General features: G+C 38.5%; 1 protein-coding gene across 6 annotated transcripts in view; it reads left to right on the forward strand.

Annotated features, from left to right (window-relative positions):
* ZNF438 (zinc finger protein 438) overlaps positions 1 to 21,269 on the forward strand; it is a 51,361-nt gene extending 30,092 nt beyond the window's left edge. For 4 of the 6 annotated variants that reach the window (XM_036406650.1, XM_036406652.1, XM_036406649.1 and 1 more), the window contains 4 exons: positions 1,733 to 1,789; positions 11,415 to 11,519; positions 16,083 to 17,925; positions 19,462 to 21,269. In XM_036406650.1, coding sequence (XP_036262543.1) covers positions 1,762 to 1,789; positions 11,415 to 11,519; positions 16,083 to 17,925; positions 19,462 to 20,074 — 2,589 coding nt within the window. In that variant the 5' untranslated portion in view covers positions 1,733 to 1,761 and the 3' untranslated portion in view covers positions 20,075 to 21,269. The remainder of the gene's footprint in view (positions 1 to 1,732; positions 1,790 to 11,414; positions 11,520 to 16,082; positions 17,926 to 19,461) is intronic. The other 2 variants (XM_036406654.1, XM_036406653.1) reach the window with 1 other exon arrangement.
* The last annotated feature ends 340 nt before the right edge of the window (positions 21,270 to 21,609 follow it).

A 21,609-nucleotide genomic window follows, 5' to 3' on the forward strand; every position in this document is an offset into this window, starting at 1 on the left:
TCACCTGTTTGCTGTGTGAGAGGTCTCCTCACAGCAGCCATGCTTGGTGTTCTTCTGTGCTTTATGTTGAGCTTTCTGAAAGTGGAATTGGTTTTCCTTTTACTTTACTGCTACCTACAGAACCATTTTCTTCCAGAACCTCACCATTGCTTTTTGAGAGTCAATTGCATGACAGTAAAGAAATATGTTCAAGGCTCATTTTGTTTGGTATTTGCATCACTATTTGTCCTATGCATTCTGTATTTAAGCAAAACTAATCTTTGATACTTCATGTGCTCAGAAGATGTGTCTTGAGTACATGTCTGGTGTGTTCTTTATGTAAGGTTCTCCTGGCTGTTAAATTGGTCAGGAAAATCAGCAATCTCCACATCTGTGCAGCTGGCTTTGTTTGTGGAAATGTTGTAGATGTTCATTAGTATGAAAGCCAAGATCTGAGTAAACCCCCAAGAAGTTTTAGTTCCATCTGTGTCGGTCAATGGACTTTTCTGTTACCTTCCCAAAGCCTCTGGCTGCATCAGAACAAGAGCTTCATACCCTTTGTGATGTCTAACATGTTACTGGTGTTCATTTGGACCAAACTATGATGCAGCCATTCCAAAAGCTACGCCATTTTATGAAAAATAAATCTAAGTGGATAACAACAGTTTTATGTTGTCATTGTGTTATCCTGTGTCTTTCCTCCCTGACTGTTGAATCCCACTTCAGCAGAGCTTGAACAGCACACTCAGCTGCACTGGAAAGAAGTAGCCAACTCTTCATTTACTGGGTGGCCATTTGATGTAAAGCCATTTTTTCAAATGCAGTGCATCACATCTTGTAATTACCAACAGCACAGCACATTCAGGACAGGTGGCAGTGTAATGTTTGGTTCACAAGAGCAAGGTAGTATCTTCATTGTAGCATCCATGGAGGATTCTGCTGGTCAGACAGTTATGTGGGATCCATGCAGTCACATAGGATGACAATGATTCGTGTTGGGAGGGACCTTAAAGGCCCCACTGAGTCCCAACAGCCCTGCCTGGGCAGGTAACCTGCTAGATCACATTGTTCAAAGCTGCATCCAGCTTGGCCTTGGGGAGGCATTCATGGCTTCTCTAGGAAAACTGTTCCAGTGCCTCACCACCCTTACAGTAAAGAATTTCTTCCTAGTATCTAATCTAAACCTATCCTCTTTCAGTTTTACACCAATACCCCCTGTCCTATCTGCAGATACACTTGTGAAAAGTCCACTCCAGGTTTTCTGCTGGCTGCCTTTAGGTCCTGGATGGTGCTATAAGGTCTCCTAGGAGCCTTCCATTCTTCAGGCTGATCAGCCCCAGTTCTGTCTTCATAGAGAGGTGCTTTAGCCCTGTGATCAACACTGGGGCTCTCCTCTGGATCCTCCCCGACAGGTCCACATGTTTGAAGGGAAATGATTGCTTTACCCTGTATTGTCTGTGATTCTTCAGAATGTATTGCCACGTTGGGATTCATGACTGTGCTCTTTCCTGGCTTTAAGAAGGTTGTTCAATCACAAGAAGCCTAAGTTAGTAGTGTTGAAATATGGAGAGCACATATAGGGGTCCAGAGAAACCCTTGGTTTAAATCTCTGGTGGTGTTTTCTTGAGAGCTATGGGCATATTGGGATCCATTCTGAAATACAAGTCTGGAAACTATTGCCATTGTCCTGTTCATTTTTTTGTTAGTTTGTAAGAAATTATCAGAGCTTCTAAGTATCTGTATTTCTTTCTAGGAACATTGTCGTAACTGTTAAAGGGCATAATGCAGAATCCGTTAACAGTTTCTGCAGGTATAGTATGCTTTCTATACTTTATTTAGAAATTAGATGCTTGTGGTTCACAATGTGGAAGAAATATCATCATTATTAACCACTGTATTACTTGTGTCTAGTATTCTGCTGTGGTATGATTTGAAAAAAAAAAGCCATTACTGCAGCATTTATCACTTTAAACAATTACAATAGCTAAAATTGTATTCTTCTTTAAGGCATTGCTAATTACTGTTAACACCTGAAGTGCATAAATCTGCTTCTTCTTTGATTCAGCAGAATTAAGTATTCAGGTTTTATTAATTTTTTTTAATCTTCATATATTTGAAAATCCCTGCTATATTTGATCTTCATATTAAATGGGGTTAAATCTATCTGCAAATTATGCTACACAGTTAGCAGAAACAGGAAGAAGCATTAACTTGGATTTTTTTTAAATGCCTTTTCTTCAGCATTCCCATCCTTACAAATTTTTTTGTGTGTTTAGTTCTTTCTTCTATGTGGTTTCTTCAAAAGTTGTCTTTCATATGATTTAGTTTTCACTAGGGTTGATGTCTTGATTTTTTCCCTCTGTTATTAGTAAGGGTATTTATGTATTCTCAAGCCTCTAAATGTGTAGCTGTAACTTCAGTTTCCTTTCTCTTTTGATCTGTGTCTCAATGCTAATGTTTAAGTATGATTTTTAACATGAATGTCATTTTTAATGATACTTAAATGTGAGTGAATGTTTGATGGGTATGACATCAGCTCTAATGGACCTTTCAGAACCATTGCTGGTTGTCAGTTAAGTTTCCATTGTTAGTACTTATGTTAATTAGGAATAGCACTATCTATTACTTTATTTGAAGCCTTGAGCTTTTACTGTCATGTAAGTTTATACTTTACCTGTTTTGTGAAGACTGAGTATATTTATGATGCTATAATAATTCTGAGAAGCTGTTGCAGAAGCATGTCATTCTGATTGATCTTAGTTGATGAGTTCTGTGTCTCTTGGGACTGTTCTTTCAAGGAAGACAGTACTTCCTGTTGGGTAAAGCTGCCCACCCCAGAGTGTGCTCTACATTCCCATGCTTGTGACTGAAGTACTCAATTCTAATACTTAAAAGCATTAATTCAATTTTTTCTTTAAGTAACAGGAATTTGCCCCTGGTTATAGTCTTACATTAAAGCCATTTTTGAATAGTAATAGGAGAATAGAGACTGTGAAGCTGTATGTAAACTTCAGATTGATTAAGCATTTGCTTTGAAAATTTTTGAAGGCTTTTTCTTTTTCCTCCTAAATCAAAATCCATTCCAGTCAGTATCCTGGTACTGACTTGTACCCAGAGGGAATGGTAAAGATCACTTGGAAGTGAGCTTCCATGTTAGAAGTCACAGAATAACAATAAGCTGAGTTGGAAGGGTCTCACAAGGATCACAAAGTCCAGCTCCTGGCCTTGCACAGCACCACCCCCAAGAGTCCCAGCATGTGTATGAGAGCAATGCACAAACACTTTTTGCATTCCATTGGGCTTGGTGTTGTGACCACTGCTCTGGGGAGCCTTATATTCTTATTATATTGTGGCACCCAGACCTGCCCCCAGCACTCGAGGTGAGGCCGCCCCAGTGCAGAGCAGAGCAGGACAATGCCCTCCCTTGCCCTGCTGGCCATGCTGTGCCTGATGCCCCCCAGGACAGGGTTGGCCCTCCTGGCTGCCAGGGCACTGCTGGCTCAGGTTCACCTTGCCATGGACCAGGACCCCCAGGTCCCTTTCAGTGGCACAGCTCTCCAGGCTCCCATTGCCCAGTCTCTACATCCAGGGTTGCCCCATCCCAGGAACAGAATCCAGCACTTTGCCTGTTGACCTTCATGTGGCTGGTGGTTACCCAGACCTCTAATCTGTCAAGATTTCTCTGCTGGGCCTCCCTAGATCATGACCAGGAGCGATATCAGTGTAAAATGATGATACTCTACAATAGTCTCTGTATATTTTTTACTCTGATACTTTTTTGTCTTTTTATCAAGCTCCACTTGTTTCTTAAATGTAGCACTTTGAAAACATGCAGGGTATTAGTAATTTGTGATGATTTATGTACAGCTCTTATGTTGGTAAATTTCTTACAAATAAAACTTTTGGAAATAGATTAGATTGGAAATAGAACCTGTCCATCAGTTACATTCAATGTGGCATATTTGTCAGTGTTTCTGTACTTTGGGTATGCGTATTATTTTTCAGTTAAGTATGGAAGTAATGATTAGTGCAAGTTCCTTGAGTGACAGCTAAACACTTCACTGCTGCCATTTGTCATGTAATAGCAGGTGTTCTGTAATTTAATCCGTACTCCTTCAAGACATCTGTATTTTTCTCAGTTTTAAAGTATTTTATAAGAAGCGTGACTATCTTTTAAGTAGCAAGCAATTGTAACACCATGTTCAATTAGTGCACTTTCCTGAACAATAAATATCGAACTTGTCAAATTTTTTTTCTTCCTCAGGATTATGAAATTATCATTTCCTTCATATGACAACATATGACATGACAACAAACACTGAAGCATTATATTTGACTATTCACACTCATGTTAAATATTTACCATTGAGCAAGTGTTGGTATTTTTTATAACGCTCCACCATGGCATACAATACCACTGTGACTTAGTGAACTGAAATACCCTTGGCATCGTCAGATTTATAAAATATTTTTGTTAAATGACTCAAACATGAAAGAATTGTGTATCTTAGACAAATATTTTGCAAAATATAAGGCTGTCCTGGTTTATTTATCTAATAGGTTTTGTCTTTTTAAAATATCCATTAAAAAAGAGTATCACATGCTAAAATAATAGTTTTTTCCTTCAAGTATGTTTATTTTAACTTTTTTAGAATCATAGGTCAAGTGTGGTTCTGCACATTTTGTATCCATGTTAGTATGGTTGTTCAGTGCTGGGAGATCTCAAACTTCCATTAGCCTTGTAAATGTGTTTCTTAGCATCAGCTCTCACTTTGCTGGAACCCCTGCTGCCTTTGTATCATTAACATAAATGCAGGTGCAAATAGCATTTATATACTTTGATAGAAAGCAGTTGGAGACGTTTCACTGTGGGACACGACACTTTCAGATTGTGTACATCTGTTCAAATAATGTATCCAAGCCAGTGACATGAATGCAAGGATAAAAACATCTGCCCCTGAGACCATTTGCCATACAGCAGATGCTTGCATCTTTATTTATGCAGATGGTTTGTGTGATGAGCTGAGCAATGATGAAAGCGAGAAAGTTTGACAAAGATTTCAGGGTATTCCTTGGGATGGGAAAATCTGTTGGTAACAGTGCTTTGTTTTCATATGTGTAATGAAAGAAGAACATCTAGTGTAAATAGTGGTGGTTCTAGTAACATGGACGTGCCATTTCAGCCATTGACCAGATTAACACAAGGTTAGTAAAGGATTTTTTTTTTTAACCTCAGGCACAATAATTGTACTGCAGTTATAGAAGATGCTAATTGAAGTTATTACTTTCAAACGGGAAGGCTCAACTGCTTAGCTTTAGGCTGCTCTCAAGTTATACAAAACAATGAATTGACTGAAGAGTTTGCAGAGGTGGAATGTTTTGAAAAACCAAGCTAACTCACCACGAAGTTGTTCGGAGGTTGGGTGCGGTTCTGTACCTGATTCTGTGTCTCGGGGATTTTTCAGGACAAGCTGTATTTAACATTACAAGATTATTGGGCAAATTATTAGGCCTGTGTGTTGTTGGAAACTGCCAGTGGGGCAGTGGCCCACTGTGAGCCGCGGTCTGAGCCAGGCTGGCACCGGCGGGACGGGCACCGTCTCCCTCTGCTGGCTCCGCTCCGGGCTCCTCGTGCGCCGACACCGACACCGACACGGCCACGGCAGCACCGGGCCGGGCTGCGGCACACGGCCGGCTAAGGGCTTCATCCTCTCCTTTCCATCCTCCCACTGCCAGGCCTTCTCATCATTATCACCTGTCAGCAGTGTGTGTATTCCACCCTTCCTTTACAGCACATCCAGCCCCTTCTCTGGAGAGCCAGCTCTGCCTTTAAACAGCATGGTGGCTGGCACGGGCGAGCTAGCAATGTCAATAAGCATTGCAAATAATTGTAATTATGCACTGGGGGAGGAAAACCAGTCAGATACTGTAATTTAAATTGTTTTCTGCTGCATCCTACTGCCAGTAAGGTCTAGCTGTGTTCAAGTTCAGCAGCAAGTGATAATTTTTTATATTAGGAAGACTTATATTTGCCTAGCTAGGACCATAGTATTTCAGAAGATGTTTTAGTTTTCTTGTGCTATGCAGAGTCATGTCTGTCTTTGAAAAAATACACATACCTATTTGAAGCACTGTGGAGATCCTTTAATTTAGTTTTAATCTTCAGTGGAATTAACTACAGGTAGCAATGTTATGTGTATCTCAGCCAGAGCTGGAGAGTTTTTCTGAAGGAATCTGGCTCCTGAAGAAAGAAAAGGGGGCACAATTAGAGCAAACAAAAACCTTAGATAGGGATTTCCCATTCAAAACTTAGACCACTTAGGTAATTTTCAGTGAAATTATCAATTTTAAGAAATCCCCCAGAAGATACTCTCTGGCTATTCTTGGAGTTTAACAATTTTTCCTTTCCTTGGAGATTGATAAATTTGTGTATAATTTATAACAGAGGACTCAGAATAGTCCAAGGCAAGACTGGCAGTCTTTTGATCCTCTGTTCATGAGGGAATGTTTTTGAGGTTTGTACTACAGAAGTCACCATGCAGATGTTTTTAATGCCTCAAGTAAAATATGGTTGCTATATTGAGGCAAAGTGGCAAATTAATTGTTTTCTCTTGCATATAGTCTTTCTTTAGAAGAAAGTGCACTGATTCTCACAAAAAAGAAAAAGTACTCTTTAACAGGAATAAAACTTTTGCTTTTTTCTTGTGTTCTCTTTTCTTTGCACGTCAGTATTTAAAAAGATTAAATTTTGGGAGTAAGAGGCCTAATTCCCTTCCTGAAGTGAGACATACATGTTTTCTGTCCCAAAGAGTGTTGTTGAACTCTCAGTAAGATGTATGTTATCTTTTTTTGAAAGAAGAGCAAAAATCTAATCAGAAACTATTTTATGATTTTATACATTAAATGGTTCTACTTGACCTTTTCATGCTGCATAGTTCTTGAAGAATTTTGCCTTGATTTTTGTAGCAGTTTTTGTAGTTACTGTTTCTGGTATTTAAGAGAAAATAAGTCCATTAATTACTACTTATATTAGGCATATTGAAATTTTGTCCATGTTGATTTGATCTTGATAGACCCTTTAAAAATAACTTTACATTGACTTTACAGGGGATGAATTATTATTTAGGTCCATATCTTTCCTGAAGCTCACTAAAAGAAATTTCCACTGACAATTCTCTCAGGAATTTTGAAAAATCCAATTACAGGTGTTTATCCCCACTTTCTAAAATACCTAATTTATATTTGCAATGCTGTTGGGGGGTTATGAATTACTGGTTTACGACCAATGCTTCCATCATCTCCTTTAACTATTTTCTGAACAATTAGTTCCCCCAAGTGGCTGCATCACTGCAGCCTTGCTTTGCAAATCTTCAGGGATGGTGTCCTCTATGGAACAGAATGACTGGGCAAAACTAACAAAGATAAGCTCTGGACTTGCAGTGGTTATAGCAAAATAATTTCCATTCCACTCAATTGCATCCTGTCAGATCACCAGGGCTTCGAGATGATGCCCACTTTGAGGCTGACATGGTTGGTTGCTGAAACTAGCAGAGGCATAAAGAAGCTGAAATACGGTCTTTGATGATGTATCTAACAGTGGCTCTCAAAAAGAAGTTCTGTGCTTAAATAGGAATTAAATTCAATCATTTATTTGTGTGGTTGCATAGGCCAGGCACCATTTTGAGCCCTTAGTTCTTATACTGCCATAGTGTAAAAAGTCTGTGTAGTTTCTTCAGCTGTAAAGGTGGAAAAGGTTACTAGTAATTACAGATGCTTTATGTCTAGCTTTCTTTATGCCAGTTTTCATTTCTTGATATGAAAATATTTTGATCTGCTTAAGACCTATTAATTTTGTTGACCTTAATATGAAATGAGTAGCTTATAACTTGAAAGGCTGTGCCTTCAAAAAAATGGAAAGCTTTTAAAGTTCACAAACACTGCTTGAGAGATGCTAAAAAAGCATTTAGATCTGCTAGTAAATGTATTTTAAAATCACTGCAAAAGTGTCTAAAAATCTTCTATGTATATGTATTCTGACTCTTAGGAAAGACTTTGAAGACTTTCTTCCTTTATACAGTAGCACAAAAAAGGCTATTTATAATAGGAGGCTGTGTTAAGCCATGCATTGCCCACATTATATATAGGAAGCTGCTTTTGAATAGTGATTTACTATAGTGATTTACCCAAAGTAATTTACCTATAGTGATTTTTGAATAGTGTGGCTAATACATTTCAGGTCTCAACTCAAAAGATTGCCTCAAAGCTGTTGGCCACTTGTGGTTCCCTGCAGAAATAGTATTTCATACATATTTAAAAAGTTATTTGTGATGGGACAGTACAGAGATCCATGAAATCTAAATCTATGAGAAATCAAAAATTATATCTTAATTATTCCTGTTGCTAATGCTGCTAATATAGTGACTAAATATCTCACAATGTGTTAACTTGTATTTAACAAGTCTGCTTTAGTATGGGTATTTTTTATGTTATACTTTTCTCTGGGGGCGGAGATACTGAAGCCAAGATGCTGGTGAGAGTGATGGGCAGGTAAAAAATTTCTTCCTTGTATCTAGTCTGAATCTACTTTATTTTAGTTTAAAACCATTATGCCTTGTCTTGTTTCTGCAAGCACTATAAAAAAGTGTCACTTTCTTTCTTTTCAGCCCCTTTCAGGTATTGTAAGGCCCCAATTAGATCTTCTTAGAGCCTTCCCCAGACTAAATAACCCCATCTCTCTCTCAGCCTTTCCTCATACAAGAGGTGTTCCATCCTTCTCATCACTTTTGTGGCCCTACTCTACTTGCTGCAGCAGGTCCTTGTCTTTCCTGTGCTGAGGGCCACAAGGCTGTTGCAGTGCTCCAGGTGGATCTCACCAGGTCAGAGCAGAGGGGCAGAATCCCCTCCCTCCCCTGCTGCCCATGGTGCTCTGGGTGCAGCCCAGGGCACTGGGCTTTGGTTTCTGGGCTGGGAGTGCACGTTTGCAGCTCACAGTCAGCTTTTCATCCACCCCCAAGTTCTTGGCAGAGCTGCTCTGAATCACTTTGGCCCTGCCTGTATTGATACCAGGGACTGTCCTGAGCCACGTGCAGGAACTCATGAGCTTCCCATGGGGCCACTTCTTGATCTTGTCCAGGTGCCTCGGGCATCCCATCCTCCAGGTGTGCCGGCTGCACCTCTCAGCTTGGTTTTGCCTGCAGACTTGCTGAGTGTGCACTGAATCCCATTGTCTGTGTCACTGATATGGAACAGCACTGGACCCAGTATGGACCCAAGGGACACCACGTGTCACCCATCTCCATAAGGGCATTGAGCTGTTCTCCATGAGCATCAGCCAGTTCCTTATCCATCCAGTAGTCCAGCTATCAACAGTCTATACTGCTCCAATTTAGAGAAAAGGACTGTGTGAAAGGCCTCTCCTATGTACACTTTCAAGCAACAGAGGAAATCAATTCTGGGAGCTGAGAAAGTAGTGTAATCTAATTTTTTTTCTTAAGTTATATTAGATCTGTATAAACTTTGGCATATATGGTTAATAGTGCAGAAAGGACGTTTCAGGCAAAAACAAAAGAGTGAATTAGAGAGGAAACTGGAGAACTTCTTAAATGCAAACTATATACCCATGATCTTGGATTACTGTACGACTTACCTCTGCAAGGTGACACTTTGTGCTAAAAATAGTGGTAGCTTATCCCCATGCTGAAAAACGCCACTAGAAATTTTAATGTTGAATATCCTCTTCAATGGAGTCCAATTAATGTAAAAAAAAAAAGTGAACCTTTGTTATTTCAATGTGCTCTTCTGCTAAGAGAGTCTTTTGGAGACCATTTAAGGAATCCAGAAAGCATCCCACTGCTCACAGAATTTCTTGAAATGCCCTATAATCCTAATCCCTTAAAATAATAAACTTGCACAGTCTGTAAAGAGGACTTTTCTAAATTATAAAATGCTTACTGCTCAACTAGCAAATCACATTATGCTTAAATCAGATTTAATTATATATAGCTTTAAAGATACAGCTTAAAGCTTCTAGAATTTTAACAAATTATTTTGTTCCTCCTTTGGAATACCAGAATAAGTTTTCTAAGTGTATTTGCACATTCTGTATCTTAGTGTTTATGTGAATGATCTACAGAGCTTTTCCAAACTTGCATTAAAATATTTTGTTGTATTGTTTATTTTTCTATGCCAGTTTAAATTAAACAAAAACACTCTTATGTAAACACAGTTATAATACTCTTTAAAAAATCAAGTACTGAAAAGTTAAGAAATGTGAGATTCCTCTTTTGGCCTAAATGCTTCTCCTTTCCACCTCATGTGTAATGTTGGTTACCTGTCTTAAGTCTGCATTTAATTCCCATATCCCACCCTGACTCCTTGGCCTTTCAAGTCTCATTTCTAGTCTTGTCCTTTTTCTGCTTGCCCTGTATATTCTCCTGTTTCTCTTCCACGCTGGCAGCTCTGCAGTTCAGAGATAAGGAGAGGCCATTTCCTTTTCCCAGCTTGGGTGCTTGGACCTAAAGCCATAGTTCAGGGAAAATACGGCCCAGGCTGAAGCAGGAGCACATTCAATAGAATGTAATCCTTGGAAAAGTCAGCTGCTTGAAGTATCTACTGAACACATGCCCAGAGTCTACAGCTTTGCCTAATTTGGGTAGCTTTTCACAGATCAAAGAGACATTGATGTGTCACATATGAAGATCTTCACCTGATGCACAGATGTGTCACTAGATTATTTTTTTTCTTTCTTTTTAATTTTTTTTTTAATGCAGACATACTGAGAATGGCTGGTATTTTCTGATGAAATTAATTTTAGAAAATTTTCTGATGCAAATACCCAGAACATTCTACCCAGGTAGTTATTACTAGCAAAGGTAGAAACAACTACAAATTAATTGCTGTAATGTATAGACCTGGAAACTCATGGTTTGTAGGCTTTATTACTGATCTTACTTTGTACAGGTGTTTGGGAAGACTGGTTTTGAATAAAGTCCAAATTCTGTTTTCTATAAAATCTGCAGTTTATTTGTATGGAATTGTGGAAAGTGTAAATGAACATAGAATTTAGCCTCTGTGTTAAAACTACTCAGTAAAGCTACTGGATCTTCATTTTTTTAAGCATTTTGTTTTGCTGCTGTTGACTGTCTGCCATGACACTGAAGCTAAACCATCCCATCTGTTTGCCACATTAACCAGCTTTACTCAGTTATTAAGCTATCACCTTGCATTTGGCATGTAACATATTAGATTTTAAAGTGTATTTTGAGGAGAGAAAAATGGCAAAGAGCAAAAAGCCATAGTTTTCTTAATGCATTAACGCTAAGTTAATGTTTTATTAACATTTTATATTGTCTTTTCTGGATTTTGTTGGTTTTGGGGGTTTGGTTGTTTTGGGTTTTTTGTCCTGGGATCTATTTATAACTGAAGCACTTTTGCAGGTGGTGTTTTTTTGCATGCTAATCCTGCAGAGAAACATTGTGTCCAACAAAGTATGCTGGGTCAGCAAAAGCAAGAAACTTGTGCTGGAAAGACAGTATCCACAGGTATTTAGTGTGTATGGAGATTTGGCAAAATGAATGATTAACTATCATTGGCAGAAAAAGATCTAATGTTGTGTGTTAGACAGTTGTGCATTTTTTTCTTTCCCACAGAAAAGATACTCTTCCTTTCAAAGTCAGCAAAAGACTCAGCAGCATTAATATTCATTGAATACTCATTAATCTTCATCAGTATTCTGCCTTGTCCTTCAAAACAAGATTATTCTTTTTTTAGTTTTATTTTCTCTCATATGTCAATTCATACATAAATGAAGTACATACGTGCACAGCTGAGGTGGACCTACAAGGATCATTTAAAAAATGAACACTATTACTCAGTGGTTTCTGTGGTGGCTATTTGGTGGTTATTTTCAAAATTGAAGCGATAGTACTGAAAATTAAATTTCTTCTGATACATTCTGTGGCATCTGAGTTCAGCAATGTTGTGTGCTTTGCATAGGAACAGACTAAAGGCAGTTCACAAAATAAGGCAGACTAGGCTGAGGTAGACCAGACTTGGATGATTTGGGAAGGCAGGGGAACCATGAAGAAGCAGCAACCCATGGAAACTCCATTTCCTCCAGAGGAGTCTTCCCAGCATGGATCTGTCAGAGAATTTAATGCATCATTGATTTTTGTGTTGGTGTGTCACTGTCCACTTCTACACAATTTTAAGGTTATTTAGAAGGGATGAAAGCTTATGACATCCTGCAAGTATCTGAGGGATTTGATACTTGCAGGTCCTAGCATGGTAACCATTAATTTTTTAACAGAGACTTTTAAAGTAAATAGGTTGAACTGCATTTGGTTTAGCCTTGTGTGTAATTATGTAAAAGTGTCTACCTGTTGCCCCACCTTCACACTCATCTGAAAGACTGAGGACACAGCAGTTAAAAATGAGCTTCACATCCTTCAGATACTAAATCTAATGCTTTCATTTATTTCCTTTGTTATTAATGAAAATTTTAAAGAAAGTGTAAAGATTGTTGCCTTCCAGGGAAGGATTTGCAGATTTACTAGTGTAAAGAATGTTGTCTAAAATGAAGGACCATCCTCATAAATGCCATTGCAGAGCCTCCCTTAACTGAAACTTCCCCTTCTTAGGTGAAAGACTTCATGGGATTGCATAGGCACAAAGGCTTTTCCTCAGCTCACAGATGACAAGTCAAAATGAGTCCTTTGAGTCAGAGACAGAAATAATTTGGAAGAAATGGAAAGCTCCTGAGAGATGCATATGAGGTTTCCAAGCTGCCTTTGCACAAGCCAGCCAGCCAGAGCATATTCAAGTCCTTCAGTGTGGTGAAGACATGAATTGCTATAGCTCTTGCTGTGTGCAAAGGGAGTTGTGTGCAAAGGAAACTTTTCACCAACCATAAACTGAAAACAGAATTTTAGTCACTGATGATACTTGCATGCTCTGGGTGGGGTCAGTAGGACCTCCAGTCTGTGAATTGACTGGCTGCTTTCTCCTGATCCAGGATGCTAAGTCATCTTGCACCAGTTCTTCCAATTAGCTTTCCCAGTCTGCAGGCAAAATGTTATCAGAGCCTGGAGCATCATCAGGCAGCTAGTCTGATCAGCTAGCCCTGCTCTATATTTAGGCACTGGCTAAGCAGCTTAACTACAGTAGCTGTGTTGGAGGGGAGGGAAATGCAGAGCTGAGTATTCCTTTGCTTACCAGAAGCACTGCAATGAATATTTGTGCACTAAAATGTCTAATGTAAACTTGTGAAAGAGGAGGGGAAAAAAAAAAATGTACTGAAGGTTGGTACCAAACACAGTTTGCCTGGAAAACTTATGATAAAATTACACTAGTTGGAAAAAGTGTTTGTATAAAAATCCCTTCTCAAGCAGTTTTATCCATTCTTAGTATTGTGTTACCTGTGTAAGAAGGGTATTGATCTAAACAGACCTTGTTTCAAAGAGAATCTTGTGTTTGATATCGGTGAAGGTCTTGGCTTTTAGAGCAACACTCTCCTGTGGAATGCTGAGAAAATAAGTGGTGATACTTTCTTTATAGAAAAGTGATTTTACTGCTTAATTCTGCATTAGGCAAGTCAATGCATTTGAGAAACATATGGTTCTTTTTAAAGTTAATGCCATACATTATTTCTACAAATATTTCCTCCTAACTTCAAATTAACCTTGCTTTTATGGCTGCCATTTGTAGAGATGACATGTCCACAGCAAACCTTCCACCTTTTCCTGTTACCATTGCTTGAGGAGTGGGTGCCTTGTAACTTGAAGTAGCAGGGGTAGTAATCTGCTGAAACTCCAGCATTCCTAAAAGTTTTATGCAAAACAATGAATGAAATTTTGAAATAAAAAAGGAGAGGAAAAAGAGAAATGAAAGAGAATTGAAAGAGCTTCATGTTGAATATTGTGGCAAGCTGAATAGCTGCTGATTTGGAGAAAGTCTTTATTGTCACAAGCATAATCTGGATAAATAAGAACTGATTCTGTCCCCTAAAAGGAAAGTACTCTTATTCTGTTGTCTGCTGTATTTAAGCTATATGGTTTGACCTGTAACTATCATTAAAGATCAGGGCTAGTTTGGTTAGTGATTACAATACTTCACATAATTTTATTTTTCTTCTCACAGGTACTTAAATTGTTTACTCAAAAGCAGCAGGAAGATACCTTGTAGGAAACAAATCATCATCTGACTAGCAGAAATCTTAGTAGCTGAAAATGTAAAGATTTCTATATATTTAGTGACTAGATTTAAAAAAAATAAAAATTGAGACTAAAAACGCTGTAGGGAAATAATTTTAAACATATCATGTCTCTCCTTTTTTTAGGTTGCACAAACCTGGATTTAGCCCTGTGTGCAGGGATCTCTATTTATGTAGGACTTCCCGGTGTACAGTAACCCAGTCTGCACAGAATGTCTAGAAATTCAAAAGGTCTCTACAGCCATTGAGCAGAGAGAAAGTTACAGTGGTGCCCAGTAGTTTCACTTAACTGGAGTATAAAGTGCATAATGGACTTGGGGTTTGATGCAACAGAAGGCAATAAAAGGATCAAAGGCTTATGCCCTGCATAGTTATTGCTCTATGAATCTGCTGATCAAAGAGTTTTGAAAAGCATCAGATCCACTAAATATGAACAGTTCAGTTTATATGTGATTGCTCAGTGAATCCAGCATGTCCTGAAGGCAGTGGCTTTACTGCACATGTGCACACCATGAATATGCATATGTATGTGTCCAGGAGTTCTGGTCATGAAACATGATAGGTCTGTAGCTTGTGGTGTTTGTTGCAAAGTGTGTGACATCTGAGAAGAACATCCAGGATTAAGATAAATTTACTGGAGTTTGCCGTGTTGGTACTAATTCACAGTTATGTTTTTAAGTCCAGAATCACCTATAAATGCATTTGTAATACAAGTCTTTAAAATGGCAAGGAATGGAAACTTTCCTATGGAATTATCGTACTACAATATTTCAAGGTTGCAGCATTTAGTTTCACGTATTCAATTCAAATGTGATTCCTCTCTCAAATGGTTTTTGCTTATGTCCAAATTGCCTTTCTGCCTGGAATCTTTGTAGCTGAATTTTCAGTGGTTGCAATTTCCATTTTTCCAGGAAACCTGTTTCAGGTTTGGAGAACTGGAGGTGTCAATAATTGAATTTGAGAGTGGGTAATGAGACTGATAGATGAAATGGTAGTGGTAAAATTAACTATGTATCAACTCCTTTTCTGGGGAGTCTGAAAGGTCAGCAGGTGTCTTTGCTGCCTAGTGCATATTATATCATACGGATTTGTAATTTTCCTTTTGTTTGTTTTAATTATCCTCACATTTTTTACTAAAAACATTTGTGACTTTTATGAGCACAAACAGAAACAGGAAGAAATTGTTATATAACCTTGATAAATTGCATCTTTCAAGGAAGTGTTTAAACAATTAACTGCAGTAGTTCTGTTGTGCATTAGTGCCACCTGAGTAATTTTTGTGATTGGGTATTTAACAGTAGTTAATATTCACATATTTTTTCAAGTCCTTTTGATTTTATTATACATTATTTGCATGTTTTGTAGCAGGAATTTTTCTAAGACTTCATCAGGCAAACTTTGGTCTGTATCCTATAAAACCCACAAATTCTAAATAGTAGAGAATGTGTGAAAGATGGCATGATTCTTTTTGAGGTACATGTTCAGAGCTGGTGCTCAGAGAAGTTCTGTGTCATGGAGCTTAAATCCCGTCCCTGCTTTTCCAGCAGAATATTGCCAGCATGCTCTCACAGTTTTTCCAGGGCTGAAGAGGCTAATGGGTGTATTTGTTCTGAAATGTCGTGTAGTTTCTAACCTAGAATGAAACATCCAATGAAGATTGGATTAAGAGAAGTTTATTTTGCAAATCTCTGTTCAAGCACATTGCTTCAGACAGTACTTTTGTCTATGAAACTTTAGCAATTCTAGATTTAATTTGGTGGTCATTTAGTGGTCAAGCTTATTTTTAATAAGCTTGGGTGTAATAGTGTCCTTCATAAGCAGTTTTATTTTTGACAGAGTAATTTTTTAAAAATACAGTGTATCATTTTACATCTGTGTTATGTTATTCTTACAGATAAACACAAATCCCCTTCGGATATAATACAAAGTTTTCAGAAGAAAAGTCAGTTTAGGACCATTGCTCCAAAAATGGTACCAAAAGTTTTAACATCTGGAGTGGTTTCTTGCCTTCAGTCATCTTTGCCTGAGCCAATGACACCAATTTCAGCTTCAGGCTCTAAGCCCCTGGTGGTGCCAGCTCAGAACTATGCTGTCATGCAGGTGGCTGCTCACAAGGGCACATTTTCCCTGTTGGCTGTGCCATGTGTTGCACCTGCCCTAACACAGCAAGTTCAGCAGTCGACTGTGGCCCCCTCTGAAAATCTAAAGCTGCCCATCCCCAGGTACCAATCTGTAAGAAATAAATTGCTGAGTGACAAAAAACCAGCGCAAATCTCTGGGTTGAGTGCACGTAACAAGATTCTTACCAAAGCACTGATCTCATCACAGACTTCCCCCGTGACTGCTCTACCTGAAGACTGTCCTGAAGCTCATTGTAGTTCAGATTCAGCTGAGCAAGGGTTGATAGCAGACTGTGACTTAGCTGAAATTGGAGTTGTCACATTAATGAATAAAAGCAATTGTGTGGAGTCTAGATCTCTTTTAATGAACAAAACTAAAATTGTTAGCAATAGTACTTCTGGACCATCTGTATTTGAAAACTCTCTATCCAAGCCAGCAAGTACAACTAATCCCATGAAACTAAGTCTACACTCTGTGAAGACAGCACAGGAAACCACAAGAGAGTCACTCCTGACATCTGAGAAACTAAAGGAGAAACCCACAAATTCTGCAAATCCTGTTGCTGTCTTGTCACCAGCGGTTTTTGGCAGTACAATTCAGATGACTCCAGCAGCACCAAAAGGAAAACTTCCTATTTTGCCTTACTCCAGAATGAAAAATTCAGTGTTCTGTAAATCTAAGCAGAATATTAATGTTATGGACATACCTGGTCATTCACTAAAATCTGAATGTGAAAAGATACCATCTCTGATGAAAACCAGAGCCTTTGATAAGCAATTAAGTGTATCATTTACACAAGTCCCCAAACAATCCATTGGAGAAAACACCTTCTCTCCCTCCAGCAAAGAGGATGATGTCGACAGTCTTAAAAAATTGGGCAGTGCAACCTCTAAAAGAAGAGGCAGGAAAAAAAGAGCCCCGGAAGATTTATTGGCTTTTCAGGCCAAGCGAAGGAAATGCATCATTAATAAGTTTAGAGAAGGAAGAGAGAGGGCAAAGGTTGGTAGTGAGACACCTGAAGATAATAAAGCAGGAGCAGTGAAACGGTACCGCAGTATCAGACCAAAACCCGTGGTGGTCGTGCAGGCGCTCGCGCCGCTGACTCCTGCAGCAATCGTGGAGACGCCGTCTCGTGGGCAGGACTCACTTTTAAATGGTTCACTCACCAGTAAATGTGTGAGTTCCAAGCACAGTGGTGCTCCAGCAGCTAAATCAAGTGATCTAAGCAGAAACACACACTCAGCTGTCCCTAAGGGGCTGCACAGGTGCCATGTTTGTAACCGTACATTCCGCTTCAAGCACCACCTCCAGGACCACATGAACACGCACACGAGCAGGAGGCCCTACAGCTGCAGGATCTGCAGGAAGGCATATATCCACTCTGGGAGCCTGAGCACCCATATGAAGCTTCATCACAATGAAGGCAAATCCAAAAAGCTGGTGTGCTGTGAATTCTGTGCTAAAGTGTTTGGCCATGCGAAAGTGTACTTTGGGCACCTCAGAGAAGTTCACAGGGTTGTTATCAGCACAGAGCCCCACACCAGCGAGCAGCAGGTGCAAGATACTTTAAAGAAGAGAGACAGGAATATAAAAGAGGCAGAAGAAGCTGCAGAGAGGTGAGAGTTTTCACTAATTAAATGCTAATGAAAACTGGATTTCAGGTTGTCAGTGGAAATTAATAAACCTCACCACTATGAAAATTGTTGCTTTTTTCCACCAAGTGAGATTCCTAATGATTTAAATATTCCATTTGAATCTAGTCAATCCATTAGACAAACTAGTGTATTTTAGCTGATTTACTGACTATAAATCATTATTGACACCTGAATATCCAAAATAAATTTGCATATAATCTAGTAACACCCGATATCCTGCCATATTTGGTCAGTTGGTTTCTTGTAGCTAGTGCTCTGTCTTCTGTCCTACCCACTTTGGGGTTTTCCCTAGAAGGTAAGGGAACCAATTGCAGTAAGGAAAAAACAATATTTCAGTATTAGCCTGTAGTTTGCTTTCTCTGTTAAATATCATTATCCCACTTCCTTTCTGGGAATGCTGTGAGCTAATCTGACCTGAGTTTACTGCTGCTTTTGCAATCACTCAGCCAAGTAGAAAAGTTAACATGCATTATATTAAGATGGGTAGAACATACCTTTATGTTTGTATTATGATTTTGAGGTGAAATCTCTTGATACAGTATAAATGTTGCCTTTTTTGTTTGCTCCAGTGCATTTATTTTTACTGAAGAACACTCGGGGCTTCAATGTAACTGCTCACTGCAACGCTGCAGTTCCATTCTGCTCATTTTACTTTTCATAGCTCCACTCTCTGGAGCAGCAGTCAGAAACTTCTATGGTTTGAGACTAAGAAACACCAGTCCTTTTCTGTCAGTCTTAGTAGCTGTCACACAGTGAATCATTCAGTTTATCTGTTTTGTTGGCAATCAGTCTAATATGTATAAATACAGTGTTGTGAGGTCCTAATTGTAGATGTTGTGAGAGGATGTGTTTGGAGATCTTGTTTTCATTGTGTTAACCGAGGACTGTCTGTGTATCCTTTATACTACAGAGCTGTCCTAAATCAGGGGAGGGGCTGTCCAATTGCCTATTAGGTATTTAAACTATTCCTAACCATGTTACCAACTTGTAGAAAAAAAAAAAGGCAAGAAACTTTGAAATTTCAGTTTCCATCTTGGAAAGGGAGGTGGTTTTGCCTCAAATTGACCTAGATCACTCACTGTTAACAAGTAGGTTTCCCTTACTTGTACATTGCAGGTAATAGTAATTTTCACTTTTCTAGCACAGCACTAGAAGTATTTGGATTGACCTCCCTGAATCAGAACTTTAACAAAAATTATCAGCCTTTTATTAAAGGGTTATTGAAAGGTTATTTCTACCAAAGCTAATTTTGGAGGCAATTCTTAAACTCAGAAGTGTCATTTGTTTTCAGTTTTTTACTAATCAGCCTTGCTAGTATTTACTTATTTCTTTTTTTTTTCCTCTTCCAAATGAATTAGATACTGTAGAAGCAATGCCCTTTTTTAATTAGAAGTGTTTCATGACTGTCATCTCTTGGAACTTGTAAGGACAGAAATTGCCATCCCTCTTCTCTGCCTGGCTAATACTTATATAGTTTGTATTTGCTTTTTTTAACAGGGGGAATAAGTGCAATTTTGAGGACCTGTTCCATAACCCAGGAGGAGTGAAATTACAGGTCAAATGTGGTCGATGCCAGTTTATTGCAGAGTCTTTTGGTGAAATGAAATTTCATTTATTGTGCTGTCATGGAGAAGAGATTCAGGGAAGAGTGAAGGAAGGGGTTTTGCAAGAAAACAGAGGAACAAAGGGGAAACTGGTCAAACATACAACCCATGTGTGGAAACAGCACAAAGAGAGAAGACATTTAGCACAGTGCAGTGCCCGTCAGGAGGAGCTGTATAATGTTCCAAAACCAAAGAGACAGATGTACTTCCAGCAGCAAAATAATGTCAATATTGTACCTAAAAGTGAACCAACCCAGTTAGGAAGTAGTGAAGCCTCTAAGGAGATGCAAAATGTGGGGTTTGGCACACAAAGGAAAAAAATAGAATTTTGGTCTAAAGCAGGCTATAACTGCATCTTATGCAAACAGTTATTTGGAAGAAAAGAGGATCTTTGTAATCATTGGCAGAGTCATCATAATTGTGAAGACCCTTCCACTTTATGGACAATTTTTACTTTGGTATCAAAACAAGGAATTATTGAACTTTCTGATAATGGTGAATATTGAAGCTTGACTCTTCTATGCTATGAAAAACCTTAACTACCTTAACAAATTGTTCTTTCACTGTCTTGCTAAACTAACTCAACAGATATATCACTTAAAAGGTTTGTTAGTTGGGTTTGTAGGGGATTTTTTACAAAGCCATATTAACCTTTATTTTGGTGACTAGAAAATGTGTTTATTCTGTATCATTCCAGATGGGTACACGGAAGCTGATTATGAATCCTTGTACTTAAAATTCATGCTTAAGGAACTTTATAACAGCAAATACTCAATACTAATTATTAACCTCACTGAAATATATTTGCAAGTTAAAATATACTGTACACTCAGAAATAAATCAATTTATATGAAGTAATCTCAGTCTTAAATGAAATTAAAAACTTGACTGGAATTCAGGTTCCGACAGTGCTCCCAGATTTTGTGGTAAATTAATATTTCCATGCAGTTCTCTCAATCACTTAAATGTGCATTCATGCAGCCAACACTCAGGAGCTTTGTAGTCTATAATTTAAGAACTTCTGATTCTTGTTTTCTTGATTTCAGTGTCTTCAAACATGTTCATTGCTTGCAGGTGTTTTTGGTGTTCAGTTCTGTCCTGGTAACAGCAAAGATATTTGTATTTTAGAAGTAAAAGCTTCACATGTATTTATATGCCTGTAGCTTTTTGGGTTGAGTGTGAGTTGCCACCCATTGAGATGGAGCCCAGCGCATCTCCAAGGGGCAGGTCCTGTCAGGCTGTGAGAGGGTGGAGTTCTGGAGCTTGGTTTTGCTGAAAAGGTCCTTGAAACCACTGAATCCAAATTGAAATTGATGTTTAAACTGCTTAAAGCCTTATGTTCCTCTGAATTATTTTGGGAGCAATAATGGAGGCAAGTCTAAGGAATCACCACATCATTCTCCAGCAGAAGTCAGAGCACATCAGAGGAGCACAAGCTGAAAGATACAGCAGTAGTGTCCCTGCAGTACCACTCTACTCATCCCTTCTTGTGCTCAGCTGTAATGGAGGGATTGCAGTGATAAAAGAGTAATTCCTAAAATGGCCTGGGTTGCCTCTTACAATTTTGCAAAAATTATGGTGATGAAAACATAAGAAGAGGTCTAAAAGTGTTGAGCTTTCTGAGTGGGATTCCACAAGCTGCTGCAATATTTTGTGTATGTGTTTTGTTTTTAAACAGTAAAGGCAATTTTGATTACCTAATAGTTTTGAATGTGATTTCTTGTTGTGTGGTGCTTTGCCCTGAATTTGAACTGTAAAGTAGGAATCAAGAATAACAAAAGACAAAAAGAAAATACCCACAGAACTGTATTTTCCCATGGATTTTCAAAACTTTCTTCCTACTATCTGTTGCTATAAATTCAGATTTGTAGCTGTTTCTTTGCTTTCATATATTGGGGTTTTTTAATGCTGAATTACCCTAAAAGTAGTATTTATTCTTGACACATTCATCTTTTAATGTTACAATATATTATACATTATTTATAATGTTACAATATATTCATATTTATTTTCACTGGTATATTTGGTCAGGAACAGCTAT

The sequence above is a fragment of the Molothrus ater genome, chromosome 1 (assembly GCF_012460135.2).
Source record: "Molothrus ater isolate BHLD 08-10-18 breed brown headed cowbird chromosome 1, BPBGC_Mater_1.1, whole genome shotgun sequence".
Taxonomy (NCBI): Eukaryota; Metazoa; Chordata; class Aves; order Passeriformes; family Icteridae; genus Molothrus; species Molothrus ater.